The sequence below is a fragment of the Chroicocephalus ridibundus genome, chromosome 4 (assembly GCF_963924245.1).
Source record: "Chroicocephalus ridibundus chromosome 4, bChrRid1.1, whole genome shotgun sequence".
Lineage (NCBI taxonomy): Eukaryota > Metazoa > Chordata > Aves > Charadriiformes > Laridae > Chroicocephalus > Chroicocephalus ridibundus.
Genome location: NC_086287.1, coordinates 44,183,086 through 44,210,299, shown reverse-complemented (window position 1 = coordinate 44,210,299; position 27,214 = coordinate 44,183,086). Strand labels below are relative to the sequence as shown.

The following is a 27,214-nucleotide window of genomic DNA, read 5'->3' as shown; positions in this document are numbered from 1 at the left end:
GAAAAGTTGTGAAAAGCACATTAGCAAAACTAATATTTACTAGAAGAATTAAAAAATATACCAAGAATCACACATATTTATAAGCCTTTACATCATTTCAGAAAAGACAGATTTCCTGTCTCCAGTTTTCAAATACAGAACCAGTACATTCATCTCAATGTAAAAGCCGAAAAAGTAAACAGCACTTGTTTGCCACCCTTTTGTATTAGATATTTTCAATTGTATAATTCAGTACTTTTCTCTGAGCATTCTGCAAATTGAGGTGAATTCCATCCCACAGCACTGCAGCATCCAACACTGTTTTATTCATTCACATTTATAACATGTGCCTACCTTGAATATCAGTGTTTGTATAAATAGACACAAAGAGAAATTCCTTGAACAAAAGCCTGGCTGAATTGCAAGCTCAAGTGTAAGGAAAAAATATCTAAGTCAGTCTCTTCAAAGGAGCTTTCCTTCCTCTTACACAGAAAGAGAAAGATGAGACTCGTAGCATTTTTAAAGTTTCATCACCTTGTGATGATCAAACTGCAGGAAGAAGGAACACGACCCCATGATGTGTCTTTCATTATTAAATATTAAAAAAGGGAACTACTATTTCCTCAAAAACAAATGGTTACCAAAGTAAGATTCTCCACATTGAACTTTTGGGAGACTAAAGGCCATTGTAATCCTTGAGAAGGGTGGGAAAGAAATAACACCGAGATCTTGGAAACCATGAATGGCAAAAATGGAAAACAGGTAGTGACTGTTCAGTCTTGAAAATATGTGGGCATCGGCCAGTAGCAAGTTGAAAGCAAAAGGACACATTTCCTCTTTCAGTGCATAGTTACAATCTTTGGAGTTCCTTGACAGATGATATAAATTGTAAAAGTTTACGGAGGGAGGTTCAAAAAGCAAGAAAGGTAAAGGTATAGAAGAAACACTGCTGCACTTTTGAAAAAAAGGAGGTGCTTCATCCACAAATCAGTACTTGAACTGTTTGAATAGATCTCCCTAGTCATCTGGTATCCACCACTGTAACATGAGATACTGGGTTAGATAATCCCCTACTCTTCCCCACATGTCAAAGCAACGTCCATGTTGTACTGTACAACCCTTGGGTTTTTGTAGGAGCATCTGTCATCTGGAGTGGATTTTCAGTGTCACACATGCTACTCCCTTCCCAAGAAGACAGTTTCCAGCTATTAGTTTTCAGCATTATGTCTTGAACAACACAGCTTTCGTACACAGCCGTCTGTCCGTATCCTCAGCTATGGAAGCTGATCATGTATTGGACGTATCAATTACTTTCTTCAACTTTCTCCTTTGCAGAGCCAAGTTTAGGGCTTTGAAGAGAGTGTCCTTGCTGTTCAGAACATTGTAGCGATTCACTTCCACTAACCTCCTGAAATCGTACGGCTCAAAGGTGAAATTTAGCGTACGGTAAGGAGAATCTTTTGCCTCAATGACAAAGTCACCAAAGGACTTCTCCTCTTCTGACTCACGTTTAATTCCTGGAGCAAGAAAGAAAAAACAAACACTAAAAACACTCACAAAAAACCCAGCTGTGATACTCATTTTAGTTGGATTCAGCAAGGAGTTTATCACAGTAACACAATACTTTAACACAATTTAACACAATAACCCTGTTGAACCTTAACTTTTTCCCCAAAGCTCCTCCTCAGAGATTTTCGGTCCTTCAGGATCCCAAATGCTTGGAAGTCGAAGGTAAAAATATTATTACCCTTTCTACTTCCACCAGAGTCCAAAATACTGCACTAAAATACATTTTCATTGTGATAAATTGCTTGGTGCATCCATGATTATCATGCTCAAAATAGGAAGTACAAAGCTCAATTTTTCCTGAAAGTGCTGCTCTACACTAAAATGAAAGACATTAACGCCCTGAGCTCAATTTACCTTAGGAGGTTAGTATATACTCTTTAAAATATGGTAACTTGTATTTTGAGTATCCTGCCGCTTAAATTTAAATACCAAGATGAACGTTAAAGAAATTTGCTAAAAACACTTTTGCTTGCTGCCATTATCGAAATAGTAGTCTTCAGCCATATTCGAGAACAACACTGAAACTCTTCACCACTGATGAGGAAATATAGCCAGGACGTGGCAATTGTTATAGTATTAATACAGATAGCATTAACAGGCTGCCTTACACCTCCCCTTGCCTGCGTTAGTACTGCATATTCTTTTCTAGATGATCTTTAAGGTCCATTCCAACTCTAACCATTCTATGTATTCCAAAAGTTTTCTTCAGGATGCTGTTTCCTCCCAGCATGGGAGAAACAGGATACTGAATTTTTGTCTGTATCTTCTTAAAGGTATAGCCCTGTGTTTCATCCCAGTGCTCTCGCTTGATAGTCTGAGGTGTGCCTTACAGTCTATATTAATCATGTTAAATGAAGCAAGGATCACTTATCCCTCGACCTTACACTACAAGGGCACAGGCCACTTGGCACTGAGTTACACGATCTGACATACAAACTGGTCCACAACGCTTTGCTGCTTAGCGGTTTATTCATAGCCAATAAAGAAATGAACTCATTATTCAAACTGATTTATACTGCTTTCCTACATATTTAGAGTAATTCAAGTAAAAAAAAAAAAAATCGAGTATCAGGCCATAAAGGATAAGAAAGAAGCAAAAACACAGGCTAATTTTGATTCTTCCAGCCCTTACATTTTTATCTTTTTTTTAATCATCAGCCTCTTCTCCAACTCTACTTTCCAAAAAAATCAGTGGAAGCTGATCCCATCTTAAGTGAAAGTAACAATTTAATACTAAGTAACAATTTAATACTAAGAAGAACGAAAGGAGGGACACTGAGCCCACTGAATTTCCCCATCAAGGCACACAGCAGATTCTAAAAATAGCTCCTTAAGATATAGCTCCCTTACCCGGAGCTTTGTATTTCTTGAAGGTGTCATTCACCAATGGGAAATGGAGCACAATTGGAGCCTTTGGATTATTATCATCCACAAACATGTAACACTCTTTTGGCTTCCTTTCATCTTCCTCACTCAGTTTGATTTTTGGAAAAGGAATTTCCCGCTCCTCACAGTATTTCTGAGTCAGCTCTAAAACCTGTTGTCAAAGAACAAAAAGAATTTTGACAGAATACCAGCAACACCTCTAAGATTATGTAACTACAACCTAATAGAGAGATACTTTCACAAAAAGTGACAGAAATGAAACTGCCAAATTGGAAAAAACTATTTCTCTGGCTGGAGATACAGAAGAACAATGAGGAGTAGAACTAAGAACCGCTACCAAACATCAACAGTTTGCAGCTGAAACTCTTTTTATGTTTTATTACTCTAAATATATACACCTTGACTTTTCTGTGCTTAAAAATAAACACCTGTATATACAGAAAACAACTTATTTGCATGAAGAAAGTCACCAATAGCCACTTTACTGTTAGATGTGCACAGCTATGTAACAAGGATCTTACGAACTCAGCAAATACTCTTATTTTAGGAACAACCTAGTTAAGCTTCTGAAAAGTTTTGAATCTTATTACCTATGTCGCTTTCTGTCTCCTCATGACATCCACAGTGAAAAGCATAGTACAATAGCATTTGAAAGAGGTAAGGATTTATTGTAATGCACTTCCATTAGTGTTTGTATTCAACATTAATAGAGTTTGTATTCAACATCTGCTGCCATTGTGAATACGATTCTGTGCTTTTTTATCTTCATGTAATAATGCTCAGCTATATCTCTCACCTCAAACGGAGCTTCCCAGGAAAAATTGAATGACAAGATAACATCCACATCCCTCTCTGGCTGAAGTACCAAAGGAAAGGGAGAGTTGATAGAAAAGCCGCCATCCACTAAGTACAAGCTCTCTTCCATGGGGGTCAGCTGGTTGGGAAACGCATCCAGGTGAGTGCCTGGAAGACACTCCAAGTAACACAAGTAACTATAAAGATTCATGACACATCTCTCAGTAAAAGCAACAAACAGAGCTTATGCTGGGGCTAAAAGAAGAAAAAAAAAAAAAACATTCCAACACAGACGTTGATCTGAGACCGGCCCATGAAGTCTGATGATGAGCTTGCCTTATATGACAAAGCACACGTAGCAGATCAAATTTTTTGCTATGGTACAAGAAGGGGTAAATTCCCTGACTTCAGTGAAACAAAATCAAGCTCACTTCTGTTCTGTAACTGACCGTTCCGTAACTGACTGTTGCAGAATATTAATGCGCTGTTTTATATACCATATACAGACTCACTCATTTACCTCTCCAAGTCACAAATTTCTTGACATTAACATAATCTTTATGAAGATACAATCCGTGCATGAAGTTGAAGGTTTCTCCACATGTGACACGGGACTTGAAGAAATCCTGGAAGATTTGTAATAAGGGGCCCCCAGGTATAACCAAGCGAGTCTTTAGTCGTGTTGGATCTCGGAAATGGAATCTTCGGCAGTCATCTGCAGAAGCCACAGAAGGATGCAGAACACACAGCAAATGTTTGTCCACCTCCAAGATTCCAATCAGACTTTTTTTTCTACAATATTTAGTCAGTTGTCCTAAGGCTGAATTTGTCCTCTAATAAAAAAGTACTGCAAAGAAATTTAGGTGAGCTGCATATTCTACAATTGGATAATTCACCTCCCCTATTTAAAGGGAATAGCATTACTCATAAATCCTTGTCCATGTTCATTTCAAATCCACACCGAGAAACCCTTGTTACCAAGTGACGACCACTTCTGTCTCGTAAGACAACAGTCATCCACGCATGGTAGCATTTACAGTTACTATAACAAAAGTATAGGGGAAAAAAAAAACTAGGGCTGCAAAAGCAGAGAAGAAAAAAAAAATATCTCTCCCCACTTACTATGAGGCTATAACTATGCATTTGAGCAACTCTCAGCCTTTAATACACTTTCTTTTAGCCTGCTAGGGAGGCATCATAGAAATGGAGAACAATGCATAAACATACAACCAGCTTATCCAAGGTTACCCAAATCAGTCCAAGGAGGGAACTGAAAACCTATTTTCTACTTCCTGGTTAGCAGTCCAGCATCTATTCTTCCTCTTCTCATGATTAAGACCCCTGCACTGCAATATGTGTTTAAGATAGCTCCCAGAGCTAACCTAAATTTATAGTCAAGGTCAGATAAAAAAAAAAAAAAAATCTAAAAAGAGGAACAGAAAGTGTACTGAAAATTATAATTGCTCTCTTCACTATATGCTATGTGTGTGATGGAAGGGAATAATACATAGTACAAGAGGGATCTGTCCAAATCCATCCTTTATGCTAATCTTGAAAACTACACACAGCACATTTTTGAGTCATATTATTTGTATAATCATTCCAAACCCCGGAATCTTTCGAAAAAATCCAACTATTTTAAAGTATGTTCTTACCTACAACTTTGATAACATCTTTGAAAGAATCTAGAAATCCCAGTCCTAGACCAACCACCTTCAGACAGATATCATCCAAGCTTGCAGCAAAGGCACTGCCCCACATTCCTGCAGAAGAAATATAGAATAATTTAATACTCAAAAGGCTCTTCACAATGTAACAAAGAAGGCCTATAATTCAACTAACATTTGTCATGGGAGAAGGTTGTCACTTGAGCCCTACTACACTAACAAATGATGTTTGAGTTTAAACCTTTGAGTTAATGATGTGACAAATTCTAATGTAATAACACGATGCAGAAACTTCTCTGAGAGAAAAGCTCTTCTACCAGCAAGGGAAAGCTAGCAAGAGAACGGGAAGACCTAAAGCAGAAGTTTTTGACAAGCAGCCCATAGTAGAGTCTGCTTGCAGACTCAAGAACGTCTGACTGTAATGCTATAAAACTACACCGAAACCTTTGGAGAAGGAGCTGACATTTTTCTCCTCTTCAAATTCTTTAGGAAGGGACAAAAAGGCATAGGTTTAAGTTAATGAGTCCCAAAAGCAGCGTGGCTCCTTTCCATCTCCCTCTTTTATTCACTACTTTAAGATCATACCTTGTAGAAAACAAATCCTAGGCTCTGGATGTTTCTGGACGAGCCGTCCCATGAAGAACTCGCTGTCAAAGTCCTCTGTTCGTATAAAAGCTCCATATTTGCGAAACCCAACTTCATAGGGAGTGAACTCACACCATTCTAAGAACAAGTTAACAGGATATTTAGTCGTCTCAGAGTAAACATAGGTGAAAATACTCACTTGAATTCTGCTTACACAGGGGAGACAGAAAGAAATCTCCCTCCATTTCTTTCACCATCAGTATAGATTTCCCTGTCACTGTTCTCAGTGAGCCCCTATCTTACACGATTGAAAAAAATTCTTGTACAGGCTTTCATTGACTCAATACAACCTCCTTTCTTCCTGGCTTTTGGGAAAAAAATCCCATATCTGTCCATCTTGACTTTGTCATCACAGAAATAACCTGCCTATTTTACTTTCACTTTAAACCATTCTGATGGCTAACTGTTATAGTACTGCTTCAAGTCTCAATTGATCCACTGTCTGACTTCATTGTCTGCTTATCAAAGTGTCACCTCATCCTTGAAAGCTTTCCACAAATACTTACAAGTTCATTGTCATACACACACACTCCTCCAGAAAGAGGAGAGGAGAAAAAGAAGAGAAAAAAAAAGAGAGCCGCGTAGTGATACACAGATGGACACAAGCATTTGTGTTCCTGTCCCACTGCATCTACCCTCAGTTGTTGCATCATATTTAAAGTTTCAAGTGACCTGGAATAGGACTGGCCTTCATTTTTTACTGCAATTGTATAACCAGAAAGAACCCAAGCTACTAAATACCACAGTTTTGATAATGCATGCTACAAGGTTGCCAATCCATCATTTTACATGCATCTACACAAACTGATTATCTGAGACTATAAAAGAAAGTAGGTCAACTAATTACCAAGGACTTCAATTTTCCAATTCAGACGCAGACTTGTGTATTGTAAGAATCTTCCCTCTCAGCTCCTGAAAATTTCAGGGACTTTCTAGCAAAACACGTGGAGTGGCCAGCAGAGTTGAATCTCATTTCTCCATTATAGCCATTTGCAATCAGGATGATAACACTCTGCCTATCAGTATCCTAATGCCTCTTGCACTACCATCTGCTGCTTGAGCCAAGTTTCCTTGTTTTCACAGAAACAGAAACTCAGTTTCAGTGAGTTTTCAGCTCACTACCCAAGGAACAACTGAACAGGTCAAAGGAATTTATAGATTCCAGCAAACAAAAATAAATTTGCCATGTTCATACCTGCAAAGTCACCACTGCTAATATTGGGTCTCACATTGACAGCTGCATAGATAGGATAGGGGTTCTGCGCCCATTTCACTGCTTCTTGCTGATCAGACAGCTTTGATGGATCTTCCTGGTTACAAGCAAGGAAGGAGAAGCACACTTTAGTCAGGTAAGTTCTGTACCCATACTTTGATAATTTGAAGCTGTTGCTTAACATTTCTAACTAATTCAAATCCCTTTTCCTCCCTCTGTCTGTGCACATGGTTAGATTTTGCCACAATATCTCCGCAGTTGCATACTTACAATGTCTGGTGTTATTAATAAACTAGTTATCCTCTGATTTCTGATTTCAATTAGCATAACAAATACTGCACAGTAATGCCATTTTGCAAAACCAACATCATTCTTTCAGGCATAACCTGCCCAATACAAAAACTGTTTACTAACAGTCATTCCAAATAAACGCTCCACTTTTCTATAGCACCTATCTATATGACTTCAAAATTCTTAGTAAAGAGGAGTGCTGGGAAACCCGGAGCACAAAGAGATGAGAATTTCCCCTGTTTATTCCACACCTCCATCTCTACATTTGTGAGCTGTTCTGGAATAGGGTAATCAGTTTCTTGACACACGAGATATGGGTGGGCAAAGCTCCCACCTGGAAGACAAACAGCAGTGCACATCCAAACATGAAGCCTTTTACCTTTTGTTGTAGGAAATATTCCACAATAAGGCCCCACAAATCTGTAAAGGAAACATTCCGTCCACTAACTTCCATTGCATTCAGCTCCTGGAAATAGTATTTCAGTCGTTCTGGGGAAAACGCCCCTGCTTTGCTGCTGGACACAGTACCCTGAGCTCTTCTAATTGCATCTTGAAGGTCTTTCTGCGACCAGTCAGGGTCTTGATACAGTGTAGATAAACACCTGAAAATGCTTATATTCATGCCATCAGTAATAACGACCCTTGTGTAAACAATAGTTTTAGCTAGTTATAATTATCACTGCAGTTCTGAACTAAAAGCTTGAGAAGTCTAGCTAGAAGATAAAACATCATGAAGAGAAAAGCGACCACAATAATGGATCTCTGAACTCTAAAACATGCTGAAAACCCCAACACCTACAGGACAGTTTCATCCTGATTGCTAAACTAGCTTTCAAGGACGTTCCAAACATCATATGCTAGCACACATGAACCGGTTCATCAATATGAGTTAACTCCAGGCCATAACAACCCTGAGAGACTGACAGACAGCAACAGTGCTACCGCAGGCAATAGAGGCCATAGGTCTGATTAAATGAGAAACTTGTTTGGACTCTTGGCTATCCACATGAACAGATGCCTACATTTGTTTGAAAGTCTGTCCCTGAATCAAAAGGGGCAGGCCAGATCACAAGGCTAGTGGAAGAATACTAGCTACACAGGAGTCAATTAAACATGCAAAGCTCTGGAAGATTTTACTCTCAGGTTGTGCAACTCCTCAGTGAAATCATTTCACAAAACCAATGTGTACTTATGAGGGATGATTTCACCACAAACTCCAAGAACTGAAGCATTCTAGCTATGTCTAACATTTCAGCACATTTCTCCAGTCCACCAAAAGGGCAAGCTGGTGCTATTCCTCTGTTCAGACGCACATGCCATTTTAGAAGGTGGTGACATAGTGGTCCGTGTGGGCATGTCTCCAGTGCCTTGCACCACCTCAGTTGTCTTCTTGGCAAGAGCAAAGAGATGGGGAAAGTCTTTAAACACATAAGTTTTATTCACGTAATACATTCTAACAGTCAACTGCCAAGTTTGCAAGAGCAGTAGATTCGTAAATTTAGCCAGCAGGTGTGTGGGTTAGAAGTGATAATGAATCCCTTAGACTCTTTAGGTTCCCTGTCAGAACTCGCAGGTGAGAACTGATGAAATATTTGACTTTGTTGTTGGTCTGCAGATGGCACAAGTGCAGTTCTGGCCTTACTTTGCATCAACACTCTCATATTTACCTATAAGTTTCTGGAATCGACACCCCATGTAACTTACCAAGTAGAGCCAGAAATCCCACACAGATACATTGCAGCATCCAAAAGGCCCAGCTGCTGAAGCCCAGCAAGACTGCCGTAGAACGATGTCAGTGCTCTCATCCCACCTCCAGACCCCAGTACTGCTACGACTGGAACCTGCAGACAGCAAACTCAGGAGTCACAATCACAGACTTTTGAATTGCCAATAAGTTACAGAACTAATCCTGTATAAGTCTCATTCATACAAAAATAAGACATAAAATCTCTATTTCTATTTACATTTCCAGTAATTTCAGATTTTATTTCAACCAGAACTCCTTTCTCTACTGTGTAATTGAAATACGTTGTTTACTCTGAAAGATAGCAGTGTCATCTCAGGGACCATCACTTACTGAAATTGTTGTGTATATTATCACACATTTACTTGCATGCCATACAACATACACATAAGAACAAAAGAAGGCAACCATTCTTACAATAGCACCCAAAGAACACAGAGCAAGGTATCAGGCTATCTAGATATAACAGTGTCCTCAAATCAGCAATTAGGAAGCTGTTCCTGTGGTCCGAGCTTCAATTTAATATTCTGAAAGAGACTTTCCCATCACAATTCAGAGGTCAAAGCCCAAGATACAAGAGTTCAACTAAAGAAAGTACATACATTCTGAAATTACAATTTTTTGTGTTCCAAAACACACACAACCCCCTCAAAATTTTAGAAATATAACAACATTTGAGGCTTCAGAACTGAAATGTCACAGTGATTTATCTCACACACCCTAGTGAACACAAATCACATTTTCTGTTGGTTATAGGCAAAGAATCCTACAACACCTAATTATCACCAACCACAACGGACTTTAGGAACCTCACTACAGCACTGTGTTCAATACCTCATCTTTTGGAGGGGATTCTTTTAAGTGAAGAGTCTTCTTCAGTGCCTCAGAAACTATTTTCTTCCTTTTGTTCAAAAATTCTCTCTCCTCTTTACAGAGGTCAAAACCCAGACGTATATCAAGATCCCAAGTGCTGAAACAGAAATTAAGACAAAAAACCCCAAAACTTTGGAGGATTTTTAGTTACCAGGGAAAAGCAATTTCTGTGATCACACAATCTAGGTGCTGATCTGAATTACTAGACCAAACTCTTAAGTTTTAGTGTACGTCTATACACCAACTATTGTGTAACAACAGCTTCTGAAATTAAAAATGAAACTTCTCCCTAAATACAAAGTTGTGTCAAGCAGTATTCAGATTACGCTTCAGGCATTTCACAAAGGAATAAAAGATTCAGTAGGTAAAGAAGACTGTATGAGGAGCAACTGAGATCGCTGTATTGACACGGATGGAGAAATGAGGGGAAGAGCTATTTTAAAATGGAAGTTTCTGAACTTAAGAGGCAGAGAGGACAACTGAATACCAATAAACTTGCTATGAGTTTGTAAAAGGGGATCATGATCTTCAGTTCATGACTATATACCAAATGACCCTAGCAGCTTACTAGCCAACTGCTCAGTTTTGAGTGTTACTCTTTCCTTATCACTTCTCTCTTTCACCCTTTCTCTATTTTATAGTTCAAGCTCTTCACACACTGAGATGCTCTTTCCGATTTGTCAGTACAGCACTGGACATATTCTGGGAACTAACAAAGATACTTAATATTTACACCATCAGATATTTTACATTTAAGTATTACGAACACAAAATTTATTCAGATTTCAGCACAACTGACACCAATCCAATAGACAGTATCTGCAAAGTGAAGAGTCGCAACCTTCAGAGGAAAAATAATCAGAGATATTTTCCTTTAATCTATCCCAAGAGATCAGTGGAGACAATAGACCTCCCCAGAACAGCAGGGAGAGTCACTCAGCTCCTCCACTATGAGAATAAAGGCCTTTCCTGATTTTTAGAGGTCATTGAGGTTCCCACTCACCTCTCTTCAGTTTTCAAACTCATATCCAAACTTTGTCCCTGTGAAAAGAGAGAACACATCTTGAAATTGATACCAACTACATAGGTGGAACTGCTAACTAGAGGTTATGACATCAGTGGGGTCACTAGATACTAACCAGAACAGCACTCTCACTCACAAAACTACATCTCTGGAACACCTTTCCCTTGCACCTATTTCAGACATTTTCAATAGGTCTCCACAGAAACTAAAAACGTGTACTTGGAGAGCAGAGTGGAAAAAACAACTATTTCTTCTGCAAGCTTCTTGCTTTTCTCCTCCTCTGATATTTTTCTTTCACACCCTAACAGACTTTTTGCTTTGGAAAGTGATGAAATTTATACTTATTTTGCAAGACCCAACCATAAAAACATTTGAGGAGAATTGCGATGAGTAACCTCAGTATTTCATTCTAGATATCCAACAAAACAGCACTCCCAAGAAATACATGCAGTGTAACTTTCCAAATGCCTATAGGCAATGGGGGGAAAAGTTATCCCAAGCATGTTAAAACAAGCTCAAAATGTTGACATTACCTCTCCCAGAGAAACGATTCTATCAACTTTTCGTCCAATAGGAAGGGAATTAAGTGGTACAGTCCCCAATCCCAGAACTGTAGTATGCTTTTCAATATCAGGGTTCATACCATCCTAATAAAAAAACCAAATGTTATTTGAGCTCTCCAGAAAAAAGTTAAAGATATGACCTTCATATGTCAAAACAGCAAACAATCCTTGAGATCATTGTAGCTAAATCTTTCCCAAAAGTCTAAGGCTTTTCAAGATCATCCTGCTCCCTGACAGATCTTTGCTGGGATTATTCCAGTCACTCAAATAGCTGTGGAGTTTTTTTGTTTTGTTTTGTTTTTTGTTTATTGTTTTTAATATAGCTGTCTGTCACAAGCAAAAAATCTTCACCTCCAAATATAAAATTTCGCAAAAAATAGTTGTGTTCTGACATGCGTCAGAAAGCTCACAAGCAAACTTGCATTCTGTCTTCAAAGAGGGATTTGGAAAAGATACCAACAAGGCAACAGTGTTAGACATACAGAAAAAATACCACAAAATAGGAAATAAGATAATAGCCTTAGGGAAAAATAGGAGCATGTAATTAAAAAACATAATATTTTTATAAGCACAGTAAATTAAAGTTTGCCATGAAATCTTTGAGTTTTCTCCCATTTTGTATTAGGAAGTAGCAAGCTCTGTTATTGCAGAGCTGTGTGCAGATTCCTAAATTTAAGGACCTTAAAGAAATAACAGATTCACCCTTCTCACAACAAGAACTCAAGACAGACAAGGAACTACCCATATTATTTCACAGATGTCTTCTAACCAGAAACAGCTGCCTCGAGTCAAATGTCCCTCTAAGCCCACTGTCCTCCTAACAGTGGCAGATAACATGAATTTAGGTACAGGGCAGGCAACACTACTATGCTCCTGGCACACTCCTATCTCTGATAAGGGAGGAAAGGTCAGACTGGATAGCTTTGTGCTCTATGCCAGCTCTTGAAGGAGTATGTTCTGCTAGCTACCGCGGGTGGTTTGCTTGAGGTTTACCACCTGGGCCAACCTCCATGATTGACTTCTACCACATTTTTGCTTGCCTGGCTCTGAGTTTTTGACTACTTAAGTCCAGGTCTCTCTCTTCAGCTCACATTTGCTGCCCAACCAACCCCATTGCAAAGCTATTCTACCATATTTCTTTTTGTGTTCTCTTCTCTACAGCTGCCTCTAGAGTAGTCAAGATCGCCATTGTGCACTCACACTGCCCAACTGTTTGTGGGGATGAATAACACCACAGAATAAATAGTTTCCTTGCTGTCTTTTTTGGTGTCTAGCAATACCGGGAGCAGTCATCACAATAAATGTTCAGTCACTCCTATGGGATACACACACTGCATGGGTACCTGTAAAAACTATGAAGTGACAGACAAAGCTAAATAAACCTTTGCAAGTGGCACATACTCTACAAGTTTCTAATAGGAAACACTTGCTATAGAGTAACAGCTGAAAGTAAAGATGTCTTCATGTACCAAGCATGTGCAGATTCAGATTTTTTTAACCCCCAAGTTTGAACGAATTTTAAAGTGTTGAGTAAGGCACAATTTTAGACAAGTTTGCCTCCTTACCCAATGTCAAAGATCCAATGACACGTCTAACAATTTTATTCAATTTTTAAAATAAAAAAATCATAATGTGTAAAAAGCAATGATAGAGAAAAACTTATCTCTGCCCATAAATTCCTAATACATAACCAGAAAAATAATACGTCCATTCAGAACAGGCTTCTAGCCTAGAAAGTTTTTATCTGAGCAGTTACAACATTACAGAGTTAAGTTTGATCAAAAAGGTGTATCTGGAAGTGATGAATAACCTTCACAATAGATGGTCCCTAACACCACATACATAGAGTACTCCACAAGAAGCTTGCTTCCAATGCAAGCTTTTGACACCCAAAACTGACATCCCTGAACATCTGAAGAAATCCCTAGCCTTCTTATGACCAAATTAAGGCCATTCAATTTAAGTTTAAGGACATTTTTATGGACCAAAGACACTGATTTCAGAGTGGATTTATTCAAAAGTGGGCTGTAAACTTTGTGGCAGTCAGTGCAGACGCTTACCTGTAGCACAGATATAGTTTGCTCCAGCTCTACTTGCAGTTCTGAACACATTTCTTTATCCACATGAAAGACAAATGAGGTTTCATAATCATCCTCGTTGTCTGGTCTCCAAGGAATACACAACTGCTTCTGATATGCCCCTGGAACAGACAGCTTGACTTCACAGCCTCCTGTGCATTAGAATAAGAAGCTTAGACCACAGAAGCCATTTAAATAAATGTTGAAAATCAGATACTTGTTAATTGTAGCTGAGACTATGAAAATACAAGCAAAAACTCTCTTGTGCGGCACCCAGTGGAATGGACACAATATTAATTAATATGAAAAATAAAAGCAAGATTAACTTAAAAAGTCAATTTTGTAGTCAGTACATAGAAGTGCACTGTGTCGATAGAGAATCAAGTCTCCCCTCTCTCACAAGGAATAAACATGCTGAAAAGCAGATCTGACTTAAACTCTGCAGGCAGCCCTACCTTGCTGTGTCTCTTTTGTTTTTTCCTCTTTGTTGACCGTGCCTTGCAGAGACAAGCAAGGATGAACCTATGAAAAGAAGAAACCAGCTCCGGTTATGAGATTTTAGTTCACTTCTTGGTAGAAGCTTAATCCACCTACTACATTAGATGGAGCTTTACAGCTGCAAGCTGTCAAAAAACCGCTATGGATTATTTTGATCTTTCAAATAAAAAGCAAGTTTTCATTCGGTGGGACAGGATTATTTCCTCTTGTTTCAAAATCAAAACCACACTTCCTATTCCAGTTACGTTTTCGTTTTGGGGATTTTGGGGGGTTTGTTTTTGTTTTTTTTCCAACCAGTACTTTGTAGTTACAAGTCCTCAACACCTGGGGTTCTTCTGTTGTTTCACCTTTTTTTAATGCATGTGTGAGTACATGTTCAGAACCTGTTCAGATCAAAGCAAGGACTTAAACGTAAATTCTGCCAGGTCTTTCTGTCCTGGATTGTCCACATCCTCATGAAATTTACTCTGTCACACCATTCAATCATCAGCTTCCCTTGTAGGACAGCAGATGAGATAGATAATTGGCCATAATTGATCTGAAAGATAAGAAACTACTCCACTGCTTGAACGTAAGACTGATTTGCTAAAGGAAATAGCAACACAAAATACTGTCTCCTGTGAAATAGTTTGCAGAACTGTGCTGTTAAGTGCCACCATTTTTTCCTGAAAAAATGTTAAAACTCTACATTTCAACAACTATAAACTCTTTCCTGTCCTTTTCTCCTATTAAAAAACACCACTACAGTCCCTTTCCTTTGGGAGGAGAAAAGAGGTGGTAACACCTGTATTTTTAATGTATAATGCATTGATTTTCTTAGACTGACTGCCCCAAGAGAATAGACAAATCCCTCAAGATGAAGCCTCCCACTCTCAAACTCAAGAGTTATCATCTACTTAACTAATAGCACTGATAAAAGCTTAGAAATAATAGGTGTTAAGATAAAAAGGAGGACTATACCTGGCAAGCATCTAGCCTAGAAAACTCAGTACAATCTGCAAGACTCACTAGCCTCCTAAGGACATTTTCTTGTTTACATCTTTTAAAACAGCCCCACTGGAAAAAAAATATATCAAAAAAAGACAAAAACAACCACCCTTTCTGTAAGTTGGTATTAACATTTACGAATTGAGGAGGCTTTTTAAACCAGCAAATTAAAAGAGAGGGGCAGATGCTGGAGAGACTAACAGCTATTTGGACGCAGGAGTTGAATTCTCAACAATTCTTGTCCTCTCACTATTAAAAATCTACCTTCATGAGTAAATCCCAGTCAATTACATAATTGACTTCCATGTACTCACCACAAGGACTCCATTGGTCAATACCTCTATAGGGGCATCTGTGCTGTGAAATGAGGAGATTTAATGCAAATGAGTTTTGGTTTTAATTTGCTTCATCCTACTTTACAAACTAACTGCCTGGATAAGAGGTGGGGGAGAAAGGTCCTCATTGTGAGAGAGCTATACAAATTAAACTGACACCAAGTATATTTCCCTTCACAGAACAATGGGGGAAAAAATACTGAAGAAAACATTCCTCTGCAATTATAAGCATGTGCTATACGGTCTCCCTGTCTCAGTTATGTTGATAACCTAGAGTAAAGCTGAGCTTAGGTAGACTATCAGATAGATACAGTATTCAGTTGTTTATATTGAAAGGTTAACTGTAAGCTTTCCGCTGTAAGGTAACTCATCCACAAAATGTTTGTTTCCTTTGCAGCACTGCCATTCCCATGAAGTCCAGCAAAAAATTCTATTTCTTTTTTGGTACCCCAAAAATTTTGGTGACTGGAGCTTTAAAGATATTTGTGATCAACCACTGCCAAATCAACTCAAACACCACAGAGAACTGTAAAGCATTAGCCTTTTTATGGTCAAGACTGTCCCTGCATAGAAAAAGGAACCAAGAGAACATATCCGCAGAGCACAAGTTCTTCCAGCTCTTCAGGTAAGACTCACCATTTCTCCAAGTAAAACTCTACATCCAGCTCTTCGTTAGCCTTTAAAAATAAAAGTTAGACACAGGTGACCCTTGATCTTGAATATAATTATGAGAAGTTTTTCCAAGAGATTAAACTTTCTTCCTGTTACAAACTATAGTAACTATTTTTGTTGCTTTTACAAAAGCTCTAGTTAGATTTTGGAAGGTTTAAACTTATGCCTTTTGTTATTGTTGTTTTTTAAACGTTTCTGTCTTCCCAGGTATATCCTGTATGACCAGACACATCTATGTTTGAGGAGACAAGCCCACACAAGTGAGAGATGGCTTTCAAAAGTGTTACTCAGCTAATGAGAAAAAACACACCCTCTTCTGGCTTGAGTACCACTGCAGCACCACCTCTGCAAGCAGCTTCTACATGACGTTTTGTGCTTCCTCCCATTTAAATTCATCAGATTGCACTCTTAACTCATTGCTGTCTTTGTCTTGCACAGCCTTTGATTCAGCCCTCTTTCCTCCCACCATAGCATACAGTAAATGCTTGATATGAGACCAAGCGCATCTTTTAAAATAACCAAGTAGAAGAAAATTTGGGTAATTCTTTTTACTGAGGTTGAAGTTTCCAGTTCCATAATTCCTGATCAAGATGACTTAAGCATTCAGCAAACAGGACAGAGTTAGTGGGAACAAGGGAGTTACTAAGCCTCTTTCCACGATCGCAAATCATTCAAGTTCTTGCAACACTGACCAACATCTCCCTGCTAACTGCATACCAGTGAGTCTGCTTCTGACCACACCAACAGCACTGAAGCCCTGTTTCTCAAGAAAATACATCATTAGCTCAACTTTAATCCAGACCTATTGTAGCAATCTGTTTGAGACAGTTACAAAGAAAAGATCAGGCTGGCGATATGGCTTTAGCTATGTAAAACAAGCTGTCTTGTTGCAAGTCCACAAACACGTGTACAGGGACTGCGAGCAACTGAAATGCACCTATATCACCCACATGAAGCAGAGGTTAACTGTAACTGAACATAACTCGGGGAAAATAAGCTTTTCTTAGGCTTTTTCACTTATTAATATAGAGGTAACCTTTGCAGCAATAAACTTCACTGCAAACTGATGACTTTCATTGTAAGCCCAGTTTATGCCCCTCTAGTCTCCTGAAAAATCAATTCCCTTTAAAAGTGCTTTAACATCTTCTGAAAGACACCAGTTATCCTAAGTTTCTTTTAGCTGGGCATTCCAAAGACTGTAGAACACACACACACACAAAAAAAAAAATCAGTAGGGATTTTGGAAACATCTCAGATGACAGTAAAACCATATATGATGACACCACCCGCTGACACATTTTCCCCTTCTGGCTTCTACAACACAGATAAGGCAACCAGCATGTACTGCAGGATTTCTGTAATGGCGAGCTACAGCTATTCGCAGTTGACCTGGGAAGAAGCCAGGGACTAACCTCAGGGTTCAACCTAAAAGTGCGCAGCAGGGGCTGACCCGGCCTCATGCCTCCTACATCGAAGACAATAGACGTGAGCTCATCGCTGACGAGAACATCCTTATCATAGAGTGTCAATTCCAGAATATTCTAAAACCAAACAGGAAAAAAAAACAAAACAAAACAAAAAACAGCCTCAGATGAAGAGACAGAAACACTTACACAAACCTGGGTAGCCTTATACAATAGACCCTTCCTCTTTCCCATTCCTGAAGATAATTCACTATTTCCAGCAGGACCTACAGCATAGTTAAGCAAAAAGCTCCTAATTGACAGTGTTTAGCTAAAAGATTTTCTGAGCTTCCCAACTAGAGAGAGGCACCAGCTGAATGCACGTGGCAGTACTCTCCTCCAGCTTCAGGCACAGAGTTGCCTGAGGAAGCAACAGCAATTTCCACCCTTTCAGCAAGATTCAGTCAAGGATGTTACAAGGACCTATCACTTCCAGTTTAGCACACTCTCAGAGCAGCTAAGTCCAGCGGAAATTAACTGAAATAGACACAGTGAGTAGATATGGCACCTAAAAAATGGCCTTGCAGCAACTAGTTTTCGAGGAGACAAGACTGAACTTAGAATTGTGCTGGCATAGCCTCGCAGCAGTAATCTGACTGAGGCCTCGTGAGCCTGCAAGGGGGAAAAAAAAAAGCTCACATGCTCTAAAGCTTAGTTTACAATTCTCTTATGGAAAGGTACTCCAGTGAGGGTGATAGTTTCTTGTTAATAAGCACCTTATTCCGAAGCCTAGGATGTTACGCAAAGTAATAGTGCCACACTAAAACTAATCTTTTAAAGTACAGTTTCCTTCTTCCCTCTACCATCAGTGTCTACTTTGATAATTAATGCTGACAATCTGAAGACTCTGTTCAATACTCTATTAGGTCCTGCTCAAAGAGCAGATGCACTGTCTCTAAGAGTTTCAGTTTTGCTTTTCTCAATCATAGGAACTGATGGCAAAACTTGACTGAATGAACTAAGCGTCAAAGTGATTTGAAATTTAGTTCCCATTATTCTCACTCAGCCATTTGGCTGCATAAGGCAAGTAGAGCTACAAGAAGGCAGCAGCTACTCTGTCAAAGTAGAAGCAATCTTCAAATAGAAACTTGCTTTATCAAGGAACTCCCTTGAGCTCTACCAGGTAGTGCCATACCTTCCCTTTCCTGAGTTGCATCACAAGGACATTTATGGAAAATTCTAGCTGCAATTTCCATGAGAGTGCAGTTACAAAGTGCTGTAGTTATCACTGGACATGTATAGTACAGCTTTTTGTACCACTGAAGAAGACTGACACCTAAACAAGGAACACTGGGTTTAAGTGTAATAAAGATCCCTTGGTTTTGAATGAAGTACCAAAGGTCAGCCAGTACACAAATGCAGGTAGCCCAACCCGCTCCACAAAGTGGACTCCTTACCTTGACAGCACTATGGATTCGATACCGGAAAGTTTCATTCCATTCTGGGTTATCAGAGTTGTCAATAACCTGAGTTCGGGAGACTACAGGAGATGCAGTGGGCAGCTTTAGTTCCACGTAGCAGTCTGCCTTGGACACTAGAGCAGAGAGTGTAGAGAAAGACATCAGAACAATTTTAATCAAACATATTCTTTTCCATGAGCTCCTCATTTTTTAGATCTCATTGCATCATAGAAACATGCAAATTTAAGGCTGGATTTTAAGGAAGTCTTTAATGGAGTACATGTCTTTAAACAGAAGCAAATTGAATATTAGGTACCTATATTTCTTTTTTCTGGTTCATCCAAACCATAAAGTCCCTCATAAAAGAAATTACTATTCAAAATGAGGAAGATTAGCTTTTCAAAAAAGATTACTGCTAACATAGGCCCACTGCCTCTTGTCCTGTCACTGGGTACCACTGAAAGAGTCTGGCTCCATCCAGATGGATAACACCCTCCTTTCAGATACTTGCACACATTGATAAGATCCCCCTGAGCCTTCTGTTCTGCAGGCTAAGCAGTCCCAGATCTCTCAGCCTTTCCTCATATGAGAGATGCTCCAGTCTCTTCACAGTCTGAGTGGCCCTTCACTAGACTCTCTTCAGTAGCTCCAGTATCTCTTGTAGTGGAGAGCCTAGAATGAGACACAGTACTCCAGATGCAGCCTCGACAGTGCTTCTCTATGAGAATCTTGTGGGAGATAGTGTCAAAAGCGTTACTAAAGTCAAGGAGACAATATCCACTACTGCTATATCCTCATCTAGTCTGTCCAGGAGCTGAGCCTTTTATTTCCATTCCCTGAAAATAACTAAGTGTCTCAGAGTCCTTCCTTCTTCCAGTTAAGGCCCCTTTAACAATGCAAGTACGGAAATCATTCTTCATTCCAGTTGAACAGAAAGGCCATAAAAAGAATTTCTCTTCACAGTATGATTCTAGCTTTCAGCCTTTCAGGAGGGTTTTCCATTGCCTGGATAGTCATTTAGCATTCCAGTAGTTCAATGTTGGATGCCAGATATAAACTTAAGGCAGAGAGACTACCTTAATATATTAAATATGAAGGAATTAAATCTCAAATGAGTTTTAAAGATCCAAATGCCCCAAACAGCCCTGAGAGCTTTAGTCAACACAGATGCGTAACAGTAAGAGAATGTATACTATGTTATCAAAACCAGGAACAGGTAAAAAGCAGTTTGTCTTGGAATCAACCACCTACCTCTTTAAAAAGCTTCAATGACATAAAAAAAACCAGCAGACACAGGAAAGAAAGCACTACTACAACTGAGAAAATAAACATTCGGAAGCTAGAACTGAAGATTGCTACTTCCAGGTACAAGAAGACTGTTCAGCAGGAGCAAGGGTGAAATTTGCCATGACTGGAGGGCTGACTCCAGACAAAGGAACACAGAATGGGCCACAGTAGCACATGTAAAGGAGCAGGGAAGCTAAACATTACCAGGACTTACCTGATCTTGTTCTGCAAAGTAGCAGCGTTAATCTGCACCTTGGCCTCACATCAAGCTTTTAAAATATATGTAATGCTTTACAAAAGAAGCCTTTGTTCAGACATAAAGGCAATACACTACGTGTAGGTGAGAAGTTCCCATAACAATGCTACCTGTGTTACAGGTATGCACTGAACAAACCATCTATTTTCATATTATCTTGATTAAATACTTACACAGATCTGTACCCTTGATGTTTCTGGCTCGGAGGACTTTTACTGTTAGGTTGTAGTGAGGGTGCTTCTCCCACTGAAAAGAGAGGAAACAAGATCAGCACATAATTCAACTGCAATGCCTGTTCTATAACCACACTAATATCAGTCCAAAGAAATGGATCAGACCAGCCAGCCCAAAATAAACTATTAATAAGTCAGTTTGGGAACATAGGCAGCACTTTCAGTGTCCTGGAGAAAACTAAAGGAGTCTAGAAGGAAACTCAATTCTCTTTCAGCACAACAGGGAGTGATGTCTCCAGGTAACTCCTCACAGACTTCAGAAAATAAGTCCCTTATTTAGGGTTTCCTCTAATTATAGATCAATTTTGAATTACTTCATTAGTTCATTCCTGATGAAGGATAAACAGATGCTGAAGCAGCTCAAATAGTTTTAATCATGACTTGACTAGTTTAAGGCTACTTGCCAAGGGCACATGCATGCTTGAGTAATAGCAGACATGGCAAGACTCCTAACAGCACGGTCTAAAGACATAGAAAGCATATGCTGTTTACAATGAGGAAAAAATACCACTTTCTTGTGGGAACACATATTTCATGGCAGTTTGAGCAAGAAAAGACAAACCTTAAGTTCCTTTTCATTCTGAACTGCTACTGGTATCAGCACTCTAAACACGCGCACCACTTTACCAGCATAGATAAAAATGTAATCCTTGCTCTTGAAAGCTTCTAGGAGGCTATTTTTGGAAAGTAATATTAGAATCTAAATGCCCGGATGTGAAGAGGGGTAAAAAAAAAAGCCTGACTGAATACTAGAAGATCGTGAAGGAGAAGCCGGGGGAGGGCAGAGGAAGACAAGAGAAAACAGCTTGAAGGGATTGAGTGCAGAAACTGCACAGAAGCAATTGTGTAAGGCTCACGAACAGAACAGGACTCTGTCTCATTCCCATCAGTTATGACACAATTCTGGCCAGCTAAGTACCTTTTCTATTCTTAAATACCATTTCAAAATGCTTTTCAGAGGTGGACGCTACTTCACATTTTTTTTTTCTACAGAGAGAAATTCAAGATTACATATGTTATTCTCACCAACTTCCTAAAGGTGCTGCAACTCTTCGGGCTGTTGAGAAATGAAGCTACACAATCACACCCCCACTGCTGCCAAAGCAATCTTTATTCACGTAGCCTGACTATAGCCTGGAATTCAGACACTATCAGCAGAGAAAGCACAGAACACCCTGAAGATACCATATCCTTCTTTTACTGCACACCATCTGTCAACATATAGTTACATGTTCAAAAGAAAGTCCTTTCCAAAGGTCTCTAACAACCTTTGATTAGCCTTCATTATACAGCTAAGGATACATTTTCCACACCCAGATCATAATTTAAGGGCATATAACACAACAAACATTTCACTGTGCTCCCAAGACTGTGCTATCAATTGTGCCAGAACCTTCCCATGTGTCTTTTCCACTTATCTTAGCGAAAGCACAGCAAGGTCATAACACGTTGCAAGGTGAGCTTGCAGAGTGGTGAAGCATGAGAGTATCAGATATGCTCTATCTAAACGTATCAGGGAAAAGGCAGGCAAGAAATCTGTTTGGGAAATGAACAAAAAATAATGACAGATCTGCCTATACCAGTGTACGTGACAGCATACCAATGTATGCGACAGAGGCAAGCTGCCAACTTCTACTTTGCAGTTTAATGATTTTTCAGAAAGGTCCCTTTTTCAGAGTTGAGGAGAGTGCATCTGAAGCAAAAAAAAAAAGCAACCCTTGAAATCCTTAAATGAGGGCACAAAACTGAATTTGCACACACTCAACCCTGCTAACAACTGTGTATCTTTCATCTAAACTCAACGTGCTGATGCAGCAGCAAGCCTCTGCAGAACAGGTTATCCCAGCTACAGGACCCAGTAGTCTTTACTGTCATATAGCCCAGAATACCTGCCTTTATACAGTGGGATGCAAGTGCTGGAATCCACCCCACATCTCTCCGTGGATGCAGAGGGCTCACCAGAAGCATGTCAGTTTCCTCACAAAAATTTGTCAATAGCAAATAAAAATGTAACTTCTAAACCACATTTCCTTTTGTGTTCACAGCTAGCAGGCAACTCAGGTAGCTCAATGTCCAGTTTACCAAGGGAGCACTTTCTCCCCATCTTGTTCCTGCTCCCAAGCAATGTTGCCTATAATTCCTTTCCTTGTGGCCAAAGTGCCACAGGTTTGCTTTTAAACCCAAAAGCAAACTCCTGACTTTCCTAGGCACCCCTTGCACTTTACCTCCTCCCCGAGGAGTGTGCACCCACAGTCATGAAAGGAGACTTTAGACCCAGCCCTAAGAACTGTTCTCTTCTGGAGGGCAGGTTTTATAATCCGCTGGGTGATACCAGTAGTGCTAGCAGCTCAGTATCAGCAGCAGTAGCAAACACCAGGCTCCCTCCCAGTTTATTGTTGTTTGTCTTTCGATGTATGAAACTAAGGTTAAACTTTGGAAAATTAAAGAGATCTCATGATGTTGAGTTCACCTACAAAGCCAAAAGGTTGATCTGCTGCCCCCGTCTTCCTCAACTGCTATTAATGAGTCAATACAAAAATCTCTCCCCACCAGCCAGCACAACTTCACTAAGTACTGTCAAATTTTTTTATTTATTTATATAGTGAGCACCTGAGGGGAAACATCGCATCCAGTGGTTTACGGGTTAATGGAAATCCCAGCAGGCTGACACTAGGCTCTTCTACCCTGACTTCCCAAGTACTAAACAACAACATAAAAAAAAGTCAACAAGATAATTTTTAGCGCAGAGCAAGCAGAAGTGCTGAGAGGCATACAGGCAGCAAACCATCTTCTGACATTTAATGGGTCACCCCAATTTTAAGCTGTAGATTTGGGGGGGGGGGGGGGGGGGGGGAAGGAAGACACAGACACGGGACAGGAATCAGACGACAGATCAGATCTCCCAGGCAAAGGCTCCTTCACCAATATTTAGTGCAATTCAAAACCGAGGTTATTGGCCAGACTGTCTTATACAATGGAATGATTATACACCAGTTAAAGGACAAACACATTGAAACCACTTTATCTAACATGGTTGCGCTGCATTAGGAACAGGGGGTGAAGTCATCGTTAACCTTTATCTACTTTGGATTATCAAGACCTGTGAGATAAGGTAAAGATCAGAAAAGAAGGGAATGGTAATAAAGGATATTTTGAAAGAAAACACGTAAGCACTATTTCATCTCTACTGATGAGAAGCACAGTATTCTGGACTTTTTTCCCAAAAAAGTACTTGGAATCAGCTTAATTCTGTTCCCGAAGACTTAAGGAAACAGAGACCTGCTCTGCATTGCCTCACACAGACCCTGAATTTAAATAAAAACCTGGAATCTCCGTTAGCATTAACACTATCCAAAATTTTCCCCTAACAATAAGCTTTTTGATTAGTTCCTGCAGAAGTGCAGGACTGGTTTTCCCACACGTGCAGTAGCAGGAAGTCACTGCCGAACACATCGGCCAAGGAATGCCCTCTCAAAGGCAGTGCTACAATTTGTCTTACCCGCCAGTGATAAAACCCAGTCTCTTTCCTCTCCTTCCTTTGGAAAAGCACAGCCGCCAGAAAAGGCAGCACTCTGGGTGGAAATGGGCCCCGCAGCACCTCATGGAACATGGGAAAAACGTCCCGTCGCCTCTGCAGAAAACCTGTCGGGGAAACGCAGAAAATAAAGAAAAGAGTGCCTGGACGCCTGGCTGCGAAGGGCTGTTTGCGGCAGGCTGGGTGTGAAGCTTTGCGCAGGACTGGGCTGCTCTCCAGCTGCGAGAAGCGGAGGTGTGGCCAGCGGTTGCCAAATGACCCAGTTCAAAGCTTTGCTATCAGGTTTTTCAAATACTGGTAAAAGATAAGGGCAGCAAAGCAGCGCCCAAGAGGGAAGCCCTGGGCAGGAGGAAGCACTGCTCCGTGATTAAGCTACAACCTCAAAAATCCCAGTCCAGATTTCCTTTGAGAGTTCCAGCAACCTGATCTCTGACTTTGGCTGTTCTAAACCCTTTCAGAGTTTCATCAGACCCTAAAAAAAAAAAATAAAATTTTTTTAAATAGAAAGAAATTGCCATCTTACAAGCCTGAAGCAAAGCCAAATTTGTCATTGACTGTAGCTGTTCAGAGAAGTTTCAGGGAAGCTTGAGCGGAGACACCACAATTTGGTCTGCATTTGGATGCCTGAGAATATCGATTGACCACCATGTCTCACCTCTCGCTTGTGGCCCCACAAGTCCCCCCCTTTATTATCACTTCCACACAGCACAGTCTTGAGTCTTCCACCAAAGGTTCTTAGAAAATTGTACAACAGATAGGGAAGAGTTTTTGGGAGTCTACTGTGCCCCAAAAAATATTTCAGTAGTAAAGGAAATTGTTTACTGGAAGTGATTAATTTATTAACAGCTGCTGACAGTTGGCTTGTCTCAGCTTTTTATTAAAGAGCTTAAACTGAAGCAGACGACAAAAAAAACCAAGCTTAAGTGCTTCAACAATGAGAAAGTGGCAGAGAGTGTATGAAAGCAAGTAATGCAACATGTCAAGAGCTCCACGCAAACATGAGAATGTGACACATTCTCAGCAAGGTCCCATTCATTAATCATTTCCTGTCATTAGTGTCAGTCATGAGATCATAATTTAGGAAAATTAATAAAAACATAGGCACTGACACTTAGAACACAAACAAGTCAGTACTAGTTAGTGAACTGATGGACTTAGAGTCAATGCACAGGCAAAAAGCAAACGGGGTACCATTGCAAAACAGCCAGCAACTGCTGTTAAAGCTCTCATATGGTACGGTAAAGATAGACACCGGGCTGAAAATGCAGTTTCTTTGCATTACTACATACCACTGCACTGAAAGTGAAGGACTGTCACATTACATTCTATTTATCTTCAAAAAATTGCAGAACCATAAGTGTGATTTATTTATATTTAATCTAATATAGCTCCGCTACAAATTACAGGAAAATTGAAGCAGCCTCGCACAGTAAGCTAACACGGAGAAATCACACTTGTTCTAAACAGTTTATTACAGGCGGTATATAAACCCTGTATTTTATCTTGCGAGTACCCAATTGCGTTTAAAATCAGGCCTACCTGCCTTCTCATGAAGTTCTCTCTCCTCTTCCAATAAAATCTCAGCACAGGGATCTCATGTTTATAGAATTCCTCTTGAACTTCTCTCTCAAGAAAAACTGAAAGCGCTTTAGAACACATGCTTAAGAGTTGTTTTATAGTCAACAGATCATTCACTAGCACACAGTGTTTGTGTGCAGCTTTAGCTATGTACAGACACTACTGACAGACAACTTAATATCCAAAGAGAAGCTGCTGGCTGTTGTCACTTCCTAACAGACTAGGAAAACAAGCAAGCAAAATGGCATCAAAACCTGAGGCAACAAAGATGGCCTCACACCTGGCAGCTTTACTTCTGCTTGGATTAGCATCCCCATAGTGGTAAGACTAGATGTATATCTACGTTTCATTCAGTTATTTTTTTGTCAGCAAGCACGAACAAATTACACTATCACCAACTATACTATGTAGTACTTAAAATGTGCGTAGATATCACAAGGGACACCACTGCTCCCATTAGCAGCACTAAGAGGAGAGCCAAGATGCAGTGCGTAATTTAAAGAGATGAAGATTCAAAAGGATGCCATCAAGGTTCAGAGGGTTTTTTTTGAGGGTTGGTCTCCTCCAGAAATACCATACATTCAATTGTCCAACACGGAGGCAAGACTTTTCTTCAGTGCTGATATCTCCCATTTCTATAGAATGAGAAAACTGAAGATCCATATTCTACTTCCAACACTAAACTAGTCTATGACCTACAATCCAAGCAACTGCAAACCTGTGAATCTAAACATTTCCTGATTTGGTCGTACAGAACTCAACATCCCTCCCCCGACCCCAAAACAGCATACCACCACTCAAAAAAAATTGTCAGTAAATTTAGTGTTCTCTGATAAGTACATATTTAATGGTATAAGACTTTCAAAAACATTATTCAAAGAGACAATACAAAAGTGGTTTTAGCAGGATTTTGAGAACATTCACAAGCATACTATAAACTTGTAGATTTAAAAACCAAAGTTGAGAAGTGATGACAGCTCTCATACGACACGGCCTCATTTGAATTACACATATTAAAGCAGGAGTGGTACTGGGAGCCCCTGCACAGGGTCTGACTTCCAGGAGAAAGTGAGGACTAATACGTTAAAAAAAAAAGTCTAAAGCAGCCCAGAGAAGCTTAACTGCACAATGACTGAAACACAC

At 39.7% G+C, this 27,214-nt stretch overlaps 1 protein-coding gene across 3 annotated transcripts; it reads right to left on the bottom strand.

The window, feature by feature from the left end:
* On the bottom strand, positions 1 to 24,755 carry PLA2G4F (phospholipase A2 group IVF). 3 transcript variants are annotated; one of them, XM_063333745.1, is made up of 20 exons: positions 24,458 to 24,755; positions 20,899 to 20,971; positions 19,180 to 19,316; positions 17,732 to 17,860; positions 16,284 to 16,324; positions 15,627 to 15,669; positions 14,283 to 14,349; positions 13,810 to 13,979; positions 11,720 to 11,833; positions 11,166 to 11,203; positions 10,124 to 10,259; positions 9,250 to 9,386; positions 7,925 to 8,147; positions 7,237 to 7,351; positions 5,982 to 6,119; positions 5,385 to 5,492; positions 4,250 to 4,444; positions 3,731 to 3,897; positions 2,899 to 3,085; positions 1 to 1,496 (listed from the first exon to the last, which is right to left on the bottom strand). In XM_063333745.1, exons 1-20 carry the CDS (start codon positions 24,566 to 24,568, stop codon positions 1,267 to 1,269), a joined length of 2,559 nt encoding a protein of 852 aa, XP_063189815.1. In that variant the 5' UTR covers positions 24,569 to 24,755; the 3' UTR covers positions 1 to 1,266. The 3 variants fall into 3 exon arrangements, with proteins under 3 accessions (XP_063189815.1, XP_063189817.1, XP_063189818.1); XM_063333747.1 differs by lacking the exon at positions 1 to 1,496 and having other exon boundaries at positions 2,960 to 3,085; positions 3,731 to 3,907; XM_063333748.1 differs by lacking the exons at positions 1 to 1,496; positions 2,899 to 3,085 and having other exon boundaries at positions 3,599 to 3,868.
* Between the last annotated feature and the right edge of the window lie 2,459 nt (positions 24,756 to 27,214).

Excerpts from the sequence above, each read along its gene's own strand:
- PLA2G4F (XM_063333745.1), bottom strand. The coding sequence starts at position 24,568 with ATGTTCCATGAGGTGCTGCGGGGCCCATTTCCACCCAGAGTGCTGCCT. Across the intron at positions 15,670-16,283 it reads GAGTTTTACTTGGAGAAATG|CACAGATGCCCCTATAGAGG; the intron begins GTGAGTCTTACC and ends CTCATTTCACAG. Across the intron at positions 3,898-4,249 it reads GAAATTTGTGACTTGGAGAG|GCACTCACCTGGATGCGTTT; the intron begins GTAAATGAGTGA and ends AGTGTCTTCCAG.